The following is a 14,665-nucleotide window of genomic DNA, read 5'->3' as shown; positions in this document are numbered from 1 at the left end:
ACACCACATTAGGAAGTATCCCAGAGCTTTTACCGCCTCAGTGTATGAGTAGTCCACTCAGTGACACACACCAACATGTAGCGCATGTCTGTGCTCCACTTGGGGGAGTACTGGAGTGTACGCCGTCATCAGCGCACCTCGCTAACACCTGTTGGTGGAGTGCAGCAGCCCCGCGGCCCCGCTGTTGCAGAGCGACGCGCTGCGGCTGTCGGCCTACAGCTGCGCCTGGCCGGGGGCTGGCGGCCGCTTCCAGCGCTCCCTGTGCATCGTGATGGCGCGCGTCCACAGGCCCCTCTGCCTCACCGCCGCCAAGCTCTACAAGATCTCCCGACAGACCTTCCTCGTGGTGCGTACTCATCACTAACTCATGGCCCCCGCTATACTGCTGACAATTCAAAGGATGTAAAACTACGAAATTTTATATACACTACTGGCCATTAAAATTGCTACACCAAGAAGAAATGCAGGTGATAAACGGTTATTCATTGGACATGTGATTACATTTTCACGCAATTTGGGTGCATAGATCCTGAGAAATCAGTACCCAGAACAACCACATCTGGCCGTAATAACGGCCTTAATACGCCTGGGCATTGAGTCAAACAGAGCTTGGATGGCGTGTACGGGTACAGCGGCCCGTGCAGCTTCAACACGATACCACAGTTCATCAAGAGTAGTGACTGGCGAATTGTGACGAGCCAGTTGCTAGGCCACTATTGACCAGACGTTTTCAATTGGTGAGAGATCTGGAGAATGTGCTGGCCAGAGCAGCAGTCGAACATTTTCTGTATCCAGAAAGGCCCGTACAGGACTTGCAACATGCGCTCGTGCATTATCCTGCTGAAATGTAGGGTTTCGCAGGAATCGAGTGAAGGGTAGAGCCACGGGTCGTAACACATCTGAAATGTAACGTCCACTGTTCAAAGTGCCGTCAATGCGAACAAGAGGTGACCGAGACGTGTAACCAATGCCACCCCATACCATATGGCGATGACGAATACACGCTTCCAATGTGCGTTCACTGCGATGTCGCCAAACACGGATGCGACCATCATGATGCTGTAAACAGAACCTGGATTCATCCGGAAAAATGACGTTTTGCCTTTCGTGCACCCAGGTTCGTCGTCGAGTACACCATCGCAGGCGCTCCTGTCTGTGATGCAGCGTGAAGGGTAACCGCGGGCACGGTCTCCGAGCTGATAGTCCATGCTGCTGCAAACGTCGTCGAACTGTTCGTGCAGATGGTTGTTGCCTTGCAAACGTCCCCATCTGTTGACTCAGGGATGGAGACGTGGCTGCACGATCCGTTACAGTCATGAGGATTAGATCCCTGTCATGTCGACTGCTGGTGATACGGGGCCGTTGAGATCCAGCACGGCGTTCCGTATTACCATTACCCTCCTGAACCCACCGATTCCATATTCTGCTAACAGTCATTGTATCTCGACCAACGCGAGCAACAATGTCGCGATACGATAAACCGCAATCGCGATAGGCTACAATCCGACCTTTATCAAAGTCGGAAAGGTGATGGTACGCACTTCTCCTCCTTACACGAGGCATCACAACAACGTTTTACCAGGCAACGCCGGTCAACTGCTGTTTGTGTATGAGTAGTCGATTGGAAACTTTCCTCATGTCAGCACGTTGTAGGTGTCGCCACCGGCGTCAACCTTGTGTGGATGATCTGAAAAGATAATGATTTGCATATCACAGCACCTTCTTCCTGTCGGTTATATTTCGCGTCCGTAGCAGGTCATCTTCGTGGTGTAGCGATTTTAATGGCCTTTAGTGTATTATCCATGTAAAATATAATAGGATGAATATACGATTAATTTTGTGGGTAAGTGGGGATATATTTTTTTTCATTTGTGTTCTGACTTGTTTGAAGAGGGCTGCTATAAACTCCTATCCTGTGCCAACCTCTCCATCTCACAGCATCACTTGCAACCTACGCCCTCAGTTATTTACTGGACATATTCCAGTCTGTCTTCCTCTACTGCACCATGGGAGTTATTCCCGCACATCCTATCACGTGTCCTATCATCCTGTCCCTTCTTCTTGCCACTGTTTTCCATACATACCCCTTCTCCCTGATTCTCCACAGAACTCACTCATTTCTTATCTTATGAGGCCACCTATTTTTCTACATACTTCTGTAGCACCACATCTTAGATGCTCCGATTATATTCTGTTATGGTTTTCCCACTTTCAGTATTTCACTAACATTCAATACGGTCCTCTGAATGTACATTCACAGAAACTTCTTCCTCTAAATAAAGCCGATGTTTGATACAGTAGACTTCACTTGACCAAGGATGCCCCTTTTCGCCAGTGCCACTCTGCTTTTTATATCCTCCTTGCTCCATCCTTGATGAGTTATTTTGCTGCCTAGACAGCAGAATTCCTTTACTTCATTAACCTCGTGATCACCTATTTCGGTGTCAAGTTTCTCGTTGTTCTCATTTCTGCTGCTTCTCATTACTTTCGTCTTTTTTCATTTTCTCTCAATCCACAATTTGTAGTCATGAGACTGTTCATTCCGTTCAGCGTTTTCACTAACGATAGCAATATCCATCAGCGAATCCTATCATTGATATCATTTCACCCCGCATTTTAATCAAACTCTTGAGCCTTTCTTTTGTTCTGTCATTCCTTCATTCATGTACAAATCGATCACTAGGGGCGAAAATCTATATCCCTGTCGTACACTCTTTCAATCAGAGAGCTTGCTTCTTGTATATGTTTTATATAACCCGACTTTCGGCATAGCTTATCCATAGTTTCTTGCACCGTTTTACATACTTTTTCCACATGTATAAATCCTATTAACGAGCTTTAATTTTTTTCACGCTTACTTCTGTTATCAACCGCAACTTCAGAACTACCTCTCTGGTCCCTTTACCTTTCCCGAGTCACTCCTTCCGACAGTAATTTCTTTTGGATTTCTTCACATTTTGCCTTGGCTGTCCTGCACCTCTTATTTATTTCATTCCTCAGGGATTTATATTAATCTATTCCTGTTGCAAGCTCCCTTAGGACGACACTACTCATTTTGTTTGCATTTCGTTAACTCTGCCTGTCTGTTCTATATATACTCATTATTATTGAATTTATAATGGCAGGCTAAGAAGGGAGTTGCTTACTTCTAATTGCAGGAATTTTCGTCCTTTTTATATGGCATGCTGTGATGAAAGATCCTTGGACACACTCTTATTATCGTGTACGTAACCTTCTCTGACTATCCCTCCCGTTAATAGACTAAGGTTTTGCCCACCTATATTTTCACAACAGTCTATCACCGAATGAACTTTATTCCCGGGTGTTGTTTTGCACCTACGGATATTTTGTACGGTCGCAACCGATAACGCAATAGGAATATGGGGGAGTCACATACAACTACGTGTTGGCCTGAACTAATCCTGTGCCAAGAACTTAAGATAAGGGCAGCCTAAACGTAAGTGCTATTAACGTGACTCTTTCTTCAGGCGATAAATGGAAGTTGCTTTCAAATTAAAAGCTATTTTTATTTTTGATTAATCTGTTTGCATTTGATAGTTTGACAAAAATTCATGGTACTATTTGCGAAATTCTATTTCACAATATCTTACCTGAGAATTACAAGCCGTGTTGGCTTCAATTTGCGTAGTCCTATGGGGAAGGGAAAGTTTTGGAGAGCACTTAGTCACTGTCCTATTTTAAAGACAGACATTCACATGCACTAAGTAATGATCACGGGCAATCAAATATCGACAGCATTTTGGTGAGAAGATTCTTTTTATTTTTTTTTATATATTTGTCTTTTAGTTCATAGATGGCATCGAGCACGATTTTGTGGCGGCATACTGCTAGATTGAAGCACTTGTAAAGAAACGGACTCGTCTCACAAAACGCCCACTCTGTAAAATTTTGAATAAAACATTCCGACATCGTTACAAGATAATTTAAAAATGTTCATCAATAATAGTAGGCAAGCTGTAAAATTTCTTACTACGTTTAACGGAGATTTAGATTTGAATTTATGGACCGCTTGCTCGCACCTAATGGAAATCACTTTCTCAGATTACTCTATATCCGATTGATTCGACTAAAAATCGTAATCGGTCACTAAATAATCGTCACTGAAACATCTATCACAAGGAAACTGGTGAGTTTAACAAATAAGTGAAATTCAAATACCTTTGTCCCTTATTTGACACAGCCGTTCTGAGGGAATGTCCGGTCGCTCACCTGTCCTTAAACACTCCCCGCTACCAATGGCCGTGCTGAGCCCTCTCGGACCGGCCCAAGGTGGTGGGCGAAGCCCGTGACCAACCTCGGGTGGGAAAACTTTTTAGCTTTTACACATCTTTGGCCAAATCCTCCTGTTCCTGCTCTTTACCTTCCACTGACAGCATTTAAGTTGGTAAAATATTCACAAACCTACCACTTCTCTGGTTCGTCTGCTACCACATTCAAAACATATACTTGGAAGGAGAGACAGCATTGGTCGTATTTTTTTGTTTTATTAACCGAAAAATCCATTTTCGGTCACTTACTGACCATCTTCAGTGCTGTAATATACAATTTAAATTGGTAGGCTTGTGCCTACCAATTTAAATTGTATATTACAGCACTGAAGATGGTCACTAAGTGACCGAAAATCGATTTTGCGGTTAATAATACAAAAATAATACGACTAATGCTGTCTCTCCTTCCAAGTATATCCATTATCTGGTCGTGGTGCACAGGACACTCCATGGAGTCGCCAATCAATAACATTCAAAACATTCATATATGACCACACACATTAAGGAGGGGTTAAAAAAGGCAATGAAGGACACAGGACGTGCACACTGGAATGAAAATAAAATACGTTGACCCATAATTACTCCACAGGCATGTGGTATTTGGGTTCAAAATGGTTCAAATGGCTCTGAGCACTATGGGACTTAACATCTGAGGCCATCAGTCCCCTAGAAATTAGAACTACTTAAACCTAACTAACCTAAGGACATCACACACATCCATGCCCGAAGCAGGATTCGAACCTGCGACCGTAGCGGTCGTGCAGTTCCAGACTGGAGCGCCTAGAGCTGCTCGGCCACGCCGGCCGGCTGGTATTTGGGGCTGAGATTACACCACAGTTAATTAATTACGTAAAAGATGAATTTATGCTGATAGTTACGTATCAGATAGTATGAATATATATTGGAGCACTGATGTTAATCATGGAACTGCACCAGTTGTGATATTGCATCACCCAATACCTGCAGAAATAAAAAATGGATAGGGGTTATTCTTCCAATGTAAGGATAATTCCATACTTTTTCTTTTTAAGAAAATTTTGTTCTTAGAATAGTTGTGGTCACAGAATGGGCATTACAATCGACCTTGTGACACAATTCTTCTGCAAGTACAGTCAAATTTCCCTCAGATGAGGTTAAATTTCACTAAATGTAGGTATGCCTCTTGTGAGGTGGAAATAACATATTATATGTTTGTTGCCGGCCAAAGTGGCCGTGCGGTTAAAGGCGCTGCAGTCCGGAACCGCAAGACCGCTACGGCCGCAGGTTCGAATCCTGCCTCGGGCATGGATGTTTGTGATGTCATTAGGTTAGTTAGGTTTAACTAGTTCTAAGTTCTAGGGGACTAATGACCTCAGCCGTTGAGTCCCATAGTGCTCAGAGCCATTTGAACCATTTGAACCATATGTTTGTTAACAAATAAGAATTTGCCACGAAAGCGGTTTAAAATGAATAACATACACATAAATTCGGAGATATCCCTCTAAAGAGGTTTCAATACCACAGTTAACAAAACATACTATCAATCATTTATTTAATATTGGTTAATATTTATCCTAAAGCGAAATTAAAGTTCAATATAGAGCAGGCAGTTCTCAACAGTGTACGTCCACTGAGGTTTAACATATTTAAATACATAATAGTCGGTGAAATAGGAGCTAAAATTCGAAACTTTTCTGCAACATCTTGTTGTGGCATGGTTCCCTATCCTTATTTAAAATTACTATGACTCTTACCACACGCAAAAACATTACGTAGTTTAATCTGGTTGCGACTGGAATTCAATGTAAACTCAACAAAATTGTAGTTGGGATTCACAGTAGTAAAAAATATTTTGAAGGTCATCATCTTTACGCCAGTGACTGTTATAAGTTTTTATTACACTATTGCAATTTCGGCCTTTCGCCGTTATCAAGTGCTGCTGAAAAATACTGAATATTTAAAAAAAATATTTTACAGATTCATTATCTCGACGTTGTGCCAATTATACAAGACATTTTAACTATGTAGCCATTTTACTTAGATACTATGGCTTTAAGCCATGTCAACGTAATGCAAGCGGACACATTTGCATATCTTCTTTTTCCGTTATTTTGTTATTTTAAAACTTTGTACAAAAGGTAGGCCGGCAGCGGCCTACCTATACTGCTCTTCGGCGATATAAAACCAGAGAACAGATAACATGTAGACAGATAGACAGGAAATACCGGGTGATCAAAAAGTCAGTATAAATTTGAAAACTGAATAAATCACGGAATAATGTAGCTAGAGAGGTATAAATTGACACACATGCTTGGAATGACATGGGATTTTATTAGAACCAAAAAAATACAAACGTTCAAAAAATGTCCGACAGATGGCGCTTCATCTGAACAGAATAGCAATAATTAACATAACAAAGTAAGACAAAGCAAAGATGATGTTCTTTACAGGAAATGCTCAATATGTCCACCATCATTCCTCAACAATAGCTGTAGTCGAGGAATAATGTTGTGAACAGCACTGTAAAGCATGTCCGGAGTTATGATGAGGCATTGGCGTCGGATGTTGTCTTTCAGCGTCCCTAGAGATGTCGGTCGATCACAATATACTTGCGACTTCAGGTAACCCCAAAGCCAATAATCGTACGGACTGAGGTTTTGGGACTTGGGAGGCCAAGCATGACGAAAGTGGCGGCTGAGCACAGGATCATCACCAAACGATGCGCGCAAGAGATCTTTCACGCGTCTAGCAATATGGGGTGTTTTCTTTGGTTCTAATAAAACCCCATGTAATTCCAAACATGTGTGCCAATTTTTACCTCTCTATCTACATTATTCCGTGGTTTATTAAGTTTTCAAATTTATTCTGACTTTTTGATCACCCGGTATGAATATGATAAAACAGGTAACACACTTAATGAGAATAATGAAGTCGTTCAAACTGAAGACACTGAATTGCACAAGCAAGTGCAATCGTATACGAAGGCACAATGAGTACACTGTCGAATGGTGGAGGATGCTGAAGAGACACAAGTGCACTGGAATGGAGAAGCACTGCACAGAAAACACTGATGCACTGGGACCTGCACACACTACCGTACGACATAAAGGGGTGGGGGGCTCTGCTACAGGGAATAGGGGAGGGTAGGAGGGAGGTGGGGAGGACGCCAGTGGGAGAGAAGAAGTGAAGGGAGGGGAGAGGGTAGGTTTGGCTGTGGAAGCCCAGGGGGAGGGGGAAGGGAGTGAAGAGAGGGAAGGATGTTAGGAGGGATACGAGGGAAAGAGGGATCCCTGGAGGAAGACTAAGGAGGAGGAAGGGGAGGATTAAATCTGGTAGGAGGGGTAGATGGAGGGGACAAGGGCATTATCCAGGAGGGGGGGTTTGCGGAAGCCACCTTGGGCAGGGGTGTGGAGGGTGGTAAGATGGAGAGCAGGTGGGATGCAGGAGTACAGACGTGGCAGCGGATTGGGGTGGGAAAGGACAGGAGGGACAAGTGGGTGAGGGGGATCAAGTTTATGGGAGGTGTAAAGGATCCATATCTGTTCAAGGAAGAGGAGGAGGTGTGGGAAAGGAATTAAGTCATAGAGGGGCCGCGTGGGGGATGGGAGACGGTTGCGACAGGTGAGGTGGAGCACATGGCGTTCCAGGATTTGAAGGGACTTCTAGTAGATAGGAGGGACGGAGATCCAGGTGGGATGCACAGCCCTGACAATATTACAGACTGTACCTAAAGGAAGAGTTATGAGGGTCCTTGAAGACACGGAAATATACAAGCTTCTCAAAAATGATCCTGGTAATCTTCTAAATGACCAGAGCAACTTGAGAAACAAACGATTCTTAGATAATTTTTACTCGATCTTACGATGCACACACTAACAGCAGCTCAGACTTAGGCTCAGGTTAACGTATTAATTCAGTGTATTATGAATTTAATACAACGAAGAATGTTAATGCAGTGTAGTATGAATTTTATAAAATAACGAACTCCCGTCAAAACGATATTGTACACTTTTTTACGATTTAGGCTACTGTTTTACTCTTCGATGCTGGTAGCACGTTTTACATGATTGACATAGAGAAGACGTACTATATTGTATTTTCATATTACTTTCGTTTGCTACGTCGATGATCAATTTATGTACTGAAAATGCATGTAATGCTGACAAAATGTTTCGCCAGCTGTGTTGGATTTAAGCGAGGGTGGTTCCATGGGAGCATGCTACTGATTCAGTAGCACATGAGGTGACATCTCACTACCTCTGTCAGTTTGGTTATATAGCATTAATACAATAAAGCTATGAGGTAATAATATACATCCTGTACAAATTTAACAGCAAGAGTGGGCAAAAAAGAATACTTACAGTTATGCATAACGATGTTTAACCCTTATATGTGTAATTCGACATATAGTCCCCACATTTATTCATGATGTTTTAAAAATAAGTCCCATAAGATTTTATGTATAACGATGTATAACCCTTGTGTATGTAATTCTATGTGTAATTCTCACGTTTATGTATGATGGTTTAACAATAAGTCACATAAGATCTTATAGCAGACTATGTAATTGTGCAATGACGTCATACTCTTTGCTTCCTAGTACAGTTGTTGGACTGCAATGGCGCTCCACATATAGCAAAACAATATCTGTAAACAGTTTATGCGCCAAAATGGTTATCAGCAGCCTGCAAACAGTAGTCAGCAGCTGTGGTCTAATGCATTTGTCACTAGTGATGGTTTAACGAACATGTGCACTTATAGATTATGTTGTTTTATGATGTTTGATTACATGTGCTTGCACTGTGTAACAACATCACAAGTGTGTTTAACAGTATTGACAACGACATACAAACCTTGATCTTTTTGCTGCATGGCGTAACCAGTGGCTCCTGAAAATCAATCCTTCCAAGACCCAGGCAATCATCGTAGGTTGTACCACTCGCTCCTTCCGACTCCTTGATGTCTCCCTTACTATCTGCACCCATCCTGTCCGCCTCTCCCACACCCTCACCTACCTTGGCCTCACAATTGACTGTCAACTCACCTGGATCCTCATCTCTGCTCTGTCCCATCCAAAGCCCACAACTGTGTCCGACTCCTCAAACTCCTCTCTGGCTGGACATGGGGTTGAACCCCTCTACCATTCTCCACACCTACAAATCCTGTTACGCCAGTCCCACCTGGATATCCGCCTCCCCCCCCCCCCAAATTCTATAAGTCCCTCCAGATTCTCCAGTACCAAGCACTCCACCTCACCTTCCGTATACACCTCCCATCCCCCATGCGTATCCTCCACGACCTGATTCCTTTCTCCCATCTGCTCATTTTCCTCAAACATATCCATGTCATCTACACCTCCCGCTGCCTTGATCCCCCTCATCCCCTGGTTGCTCCTCCTCTCCAACACCCACTCTCTGACGCACCTTCACCGTTGTGTCCCCCTACCCTCCACCCCTACACCCTTCTTCTCCTTTCCCAAGGTGGCTTCTGTTGACTGCCCCTACTGCAGGATGCCCTCTCTCCCTCCATTTCCTATCAACTCTGATCCCCTCCATTCGTCTGTCCATCTTCGCCCTTCCATCCTGTTTTTCTCCCACCTACCCTCTCTCTGCCTCCCTTCTCTTCCCTGAATCCTTTTGAATTCCCCTCCTCTGCCTTTCCCCACTCCCTCTCACGTCTGCCCTGCCCCCCTCCCTCTTTTGAGTCCACTCCCTCCATCAGCTCCTTCCCCCACTTCGTTTTCTCTCTCCTTCCCCCTTTTTCTTCCCCCCCCCCCCCCCCATCTGCCCTTGGCTGTGGTGTGACATCTTCTTGCCTACTTTTTAGTGCAGTGTTTTAAGTGAGTGTTCAGTGTTGTGCGTCTTTTCCAAAGTGTTGCAAACAGAAATCATACTGCCGCTGGGTGCGATTTTTATATTTCTTGCAGACAGAAACCAGACTGGCGCCGTGTTTTTTTTTAAATTGTCTGTCTACTGATTTACCTGTCTGCTTATTGTGTATTTTATCAGCATTGCCCCTTTGTCTTATGTTCTACCTTCCACAATTTTCCACCATTTTACAATTTAATCACAGTTTTTATCGCCTGCTTTTATTGTTTAATCTTCTTCTTCTGGTTTACAAATTCTGTAAGCTGAAGAGTGTCGTACTAAGCTGCTGCCAAGCCCGCACCCTTTGGGGGGAATTGAAACTCAATAAAGGAAAAAAAAGACATACAAATCCCTTCATCGGCTTCGCCCCTTTTTTCCCCATCCTCTCCTCCCCCCTTTTTCCCCTTCATCGGTCTGGGTCCTCCTTTACGCCCCCAATCTGCTACTGTGTCGCCTCTACAGTGCTGTTTTAATTGGGTCCTCCCTTACGCCCCCCATCTGCTACTGTGTCGCCTCTACAGTGCTGTTTTAAGTGAGTGTTCAGTGTTGTGCGTCCCCTGTCATTATTGCAAACAGCCACCATACTGTCACTAGTTGTGTTTTTATCTCATGCGAGCAGAAACCAGAGAGTCGCCGTGTTTTTTAATACTGCCTGTCTCCTTCCTGTGTGTCTTCATCCGCATCGTCAACGCCGTATTTTTGTATTTTACGTTCAGCAACTTTATCCATTTTACTGTTATTAACAAAATCACCGTTTTATCGCCTTTTTATATTGTTTGTTCTTTCACCATTGTTTGTTTAACTTTTCTTTCGGCTGTAGAGCAGTGTATTAAGCGGCTGTCAGCACGCCCCTCTCCAGGTGGGGGGAATCTAAAATCAATAAAGAAAAAAAAAAGAGAACGACATACAAGTGTGTCAGGTTACAGTACGTTGACGTGACTTAAAGCCATAATATGTAAGTAAGATGGCTACATAGTTAATATCTTTTATCACAGCATGCCATATAAAAAAGTAGGAAAAATCCTGCTATCAAAAGTAAGCAACTCCCTTCTTAGCCTGCCATTATAAATTCAATAATAGTGAGTATATATAGAACAGACAGGCAGAGTTAACGAACTGCTAACAAAAAAGTTGTGTCGTCATAAGGGAGCTCGCATGTGGTTGACCCTTAGCCAGGATTTTCATTCGAACTCCGGTTTCTTCCGATTGCGCAGTCAGTTGTGATAGAATATACTAATCAAACCTCTTTTTCAGGCATCCACAATTCTGTTTTGTGTCGTGTTTCAGCGTCGATAACGATGTTGAAATCACGGCGTTGCTGGTGCGAGAGACACCAGTGCTGGTGTGCAGGGGTGCACAAAAGAGCAACCCGCGGGCTCGAGTCCTCCGACCAGGCGGGGGTGGCCGGGAGCACGCTTCCGCAAGGTCAAACTCAGAACCGGGCGGCGGGAGTAGAAGGCGCGCAACCAATATTCGCGGTTACCGCTGGTACCGACAATGATATCTTAGGAGAAATTCTTAAACTCTTGCAAGAACAAAACCGTAACTTGGAGCAGCAGAAACAAAGTTCGGAAGAACAGAAACGAGTTTCGGAAGATTTAACAAACAAAATTGGTGCCATAGCAGAAGACTTGAATAAACGGTTCGATAGGCAGGAACAAAGATTTGGGGAACAAACACAAAAGTTTGGTCAACTCGAAACCCGCGTGAATCCGTTGGTGACGGAGAAACAATCAAGTAAAAGGGACATAAGTACCGAAGTCGGTAAAATACGAGAAGATATGGAGGAAATTACCGAGCGAATAGAAAATCGAATCGACTTGCAAGGGCGCTCTGAGATTGTAGTAAATCCGTAACAAGTTAAAGAAGCCACAGAACGCGTATGTGAAGAGCACTAGGAAACTGTAACGGCACAAGTCACGCAGAAAGTAGACGTTCTGACTTTGACAGTCGAAATTGCGTCTGAGTGGAGAGAAAATGAATTTGATAGGACACTGCCTGTTGTTCAAATGACAGCGAAGAGGTGCAGTCACTATTACGCTTTAAACAGACGCAGAACGACATAAGCCCGCATCTCGTGGTCGTGCGGTAACGTTCTCACTTCCCACGCCCGGGTTCCCGGGTGCGATTCCCGGCGGGGTCAGGGATTTTTCTCTGCCTCGTGATGGCTGGGTGTTGTGTGCTGTCCTTAGGTTAGTTAGGTTTAAGTAGTTCTAAGTTCTAGGGGACTTATGACCACAGCAGTTGAGTCCCATAGTGCTCAGAGCCATTTTTTAGAACGACATAAATAAAAGAAACCATGAGTTGCTAAATCACCTGATGCAAGTGAACGTGCGCGAGGGAGCCAGACGCGAAAACGTAATAGATGGGGGAACGGACACAAACCAAAGTCAAGAACATGACGAACTCCGTCATATGGAAGCGCTCGTGTACAATCTCAGATTCGAGTTCCGTTAACAAAACTACGGTCACGACAACAGAAGACGAAGTCTGTCGGAAACATTTCATTTCGGTACTGTAGTACTCGGTATTCCCAGACCCAAATACTTTGCAACACCGCCGAATTTGGATTTCAAAATTTGATGACACCCTACCTACATCATGAGGGGAGCTGTTACAAATGAAGTTCGTGTATAACCACATGTTAGACAAAGCAGCTGTTACAAGAATTTTCATGGGAATCCAGTGTTAAATTCGAGCAGCATTTGTCTCAGAAAGGCATTCGCACCAATACCCCAACAATGTTGACCAGACACTTCCAGTAGGCCAGCAGCCGTGCTATGGGGAGGCAACAATATAACGGTAGCGGGAGTGTCATAGGGAGGCGTCTTTATAGCCGATCTTAGGTCCGCCTTATTTAACACTGCTATGTCTCCTCGGCGACAAAGGCCTTCTACTGGGTTTCCCTTGAGAGGCACCCACATGCCTTGCTCATACTGTGGCGTCAAGCAGTCAGGCATGCAAGATGAGTGGTCTGCCAAGCGAGTGGATTCATTCTTATTTATCGAGTAACATGAACTCTATTACTCACAATTAAGTTACAAATTATTCTTCTGTATGAATATTACGCAACAGAAACGCACATCTGACTATCAGTAATTTACACAACTCTCACTGTTCACTACGCACTGGCAATACCACATTTTCTTTTTTATTTAACGGCTTTGATCAACACGTGGCCATCGCACTGAATATGAATGGCGCACACATTATAAATTCTGGATATCATGGCAACATACAATTCGAAGGAAAAGGCCACCAATCTATTTCTTTTCACTATCTTATTTATTCCGATAAATTCTATAACCTAAACACACAAATTCTGTAACCTACAACAATAACACATGAGAAATTCCGCCCAGAGGGCATGGCTTTACATTGGTGATTCTCTATCTTATGGTCTCGTAATTCTTTAACGCTAAAGTGCACTTTCTGGATAGGATGGTGGATCTTTTGCTATATCTCACACTTCGACTATCATAACCATCATCACGAAACTTTCCTCCAGACCGAGCGGTACAAAAGGAACATGCATAACCCACTACCTCTGAAACTACCTTGCTACTCTCCCATGCAAACCACACATACTTAAATTACATGACATACACCACACTGCAACATGGAATACAACATAAGGAATAGTCACAACATTATAATCACATCACTTTCAGCTTTCCCACTTCAATTAGTATTCATCCCAGTTCCACACGATACTGCCCCACTTCGTAACTTTTCTTTCCTACCACGAACTCTGGACGTTATATGCACGTCTTCCTGTGCAATGCAAGCCAAGTGGCGTTGCTGGATAGACGGCTGACTCACCTTGCTTCTCTCTCAGAGTATTATAGTTTGAATCAAGCGTCACACGGAAACATAACACGCAAAGTCATATTAAGAACATATTCATCACACACACGAGTCCTCAACTGATACCATGGACGAGTACTTCTCTTTATCCTTTGTCTCATACGCAGATTGAGACTCACACAGTACTCACCACGTGGAAGTACTCGGCTCTAATTTCAAGTCCTGCACACGCCATTTCTTAAATATTTCCAACTTGTAGTACACACGCTAGTAATTAAGCTTAACTTAAGCACTCTGAAGTATTTCAACTTATTGCTACACGTGGTTTCATTGTGACCGTTGGTCACTTTCGAAGATTACTACGATCCCATTAATATTACCTGCCTGACATTTAATTCTCCCCACAAAAGTTCCTGAAATAGAGAAATTGTTATTCTAAACTACTCTTAAGTATTTCACATGCATACCATGTCTCCACTCTTTTGTCCTTACGTAGCACGCCTAAGACAGGTGTTACCAACGCTAGATCCAGCAGCAGAGTGCTGAAACATGGCCGTTCTTCAGGTCCTCTCACACCTCTGCCGAAGTGGGGGAGCACCTTACTACCGTATTGGTCAGCCACATTTCAGGCGCTCAAAGCTCAGGTAAATTTCATCTCTTTGGTCCCACCAAAGATGACCCAAGTACCGTCTCAAAGATGATCATATATTCACATTCACTATC

The 14,665-nt window shown here is 43.6% G+C and overlaps 1 protein-coding gene across 1 annotated transcript in view; it reads left to right on the top strand.

The window, feature by feature from the left end:
* LOC124796224 (odorant receptor Or2-like) overlaps window positions 1-14,665 on the top strand; it is a 196,622-nt gene that overhangs the window by 160,727 nt on the left and 21,230 nt on the right. The window contains exon 7 of the mRNA XM_047260316.1: window positions 191-346. Within this exon, the coding sequence (XP_047116272.1) occupies window positions 191-346 (156 nt within the window). The remainder of the gene's footprint in view (window positions 1-190; window positions 347-14,665) is intronic.

The sequence above is a fragment of the Schistocerca piceifrons genome, chromosome 4 (genome assembly GCF_021461385.2).
Source record: "Schistocerca piceifrons isolate TAMUIC-IGC-003096 chromosome 4, iqSchPice1.1, whole genome shotgun sequence".
In the NCBI taxonomy this organism is placed as follows: Eukaryota; Metazoa; Arthropoda; class Insecta; order Orthoptera; family Acrididae; genus Schistocerca; species Schistocerca piceifrons.
The sequence above is the reverse complement of the archived record's forward strand: the minus strand, read 5'-3'. Positions and strand labels throughout refer to the sequence as shown.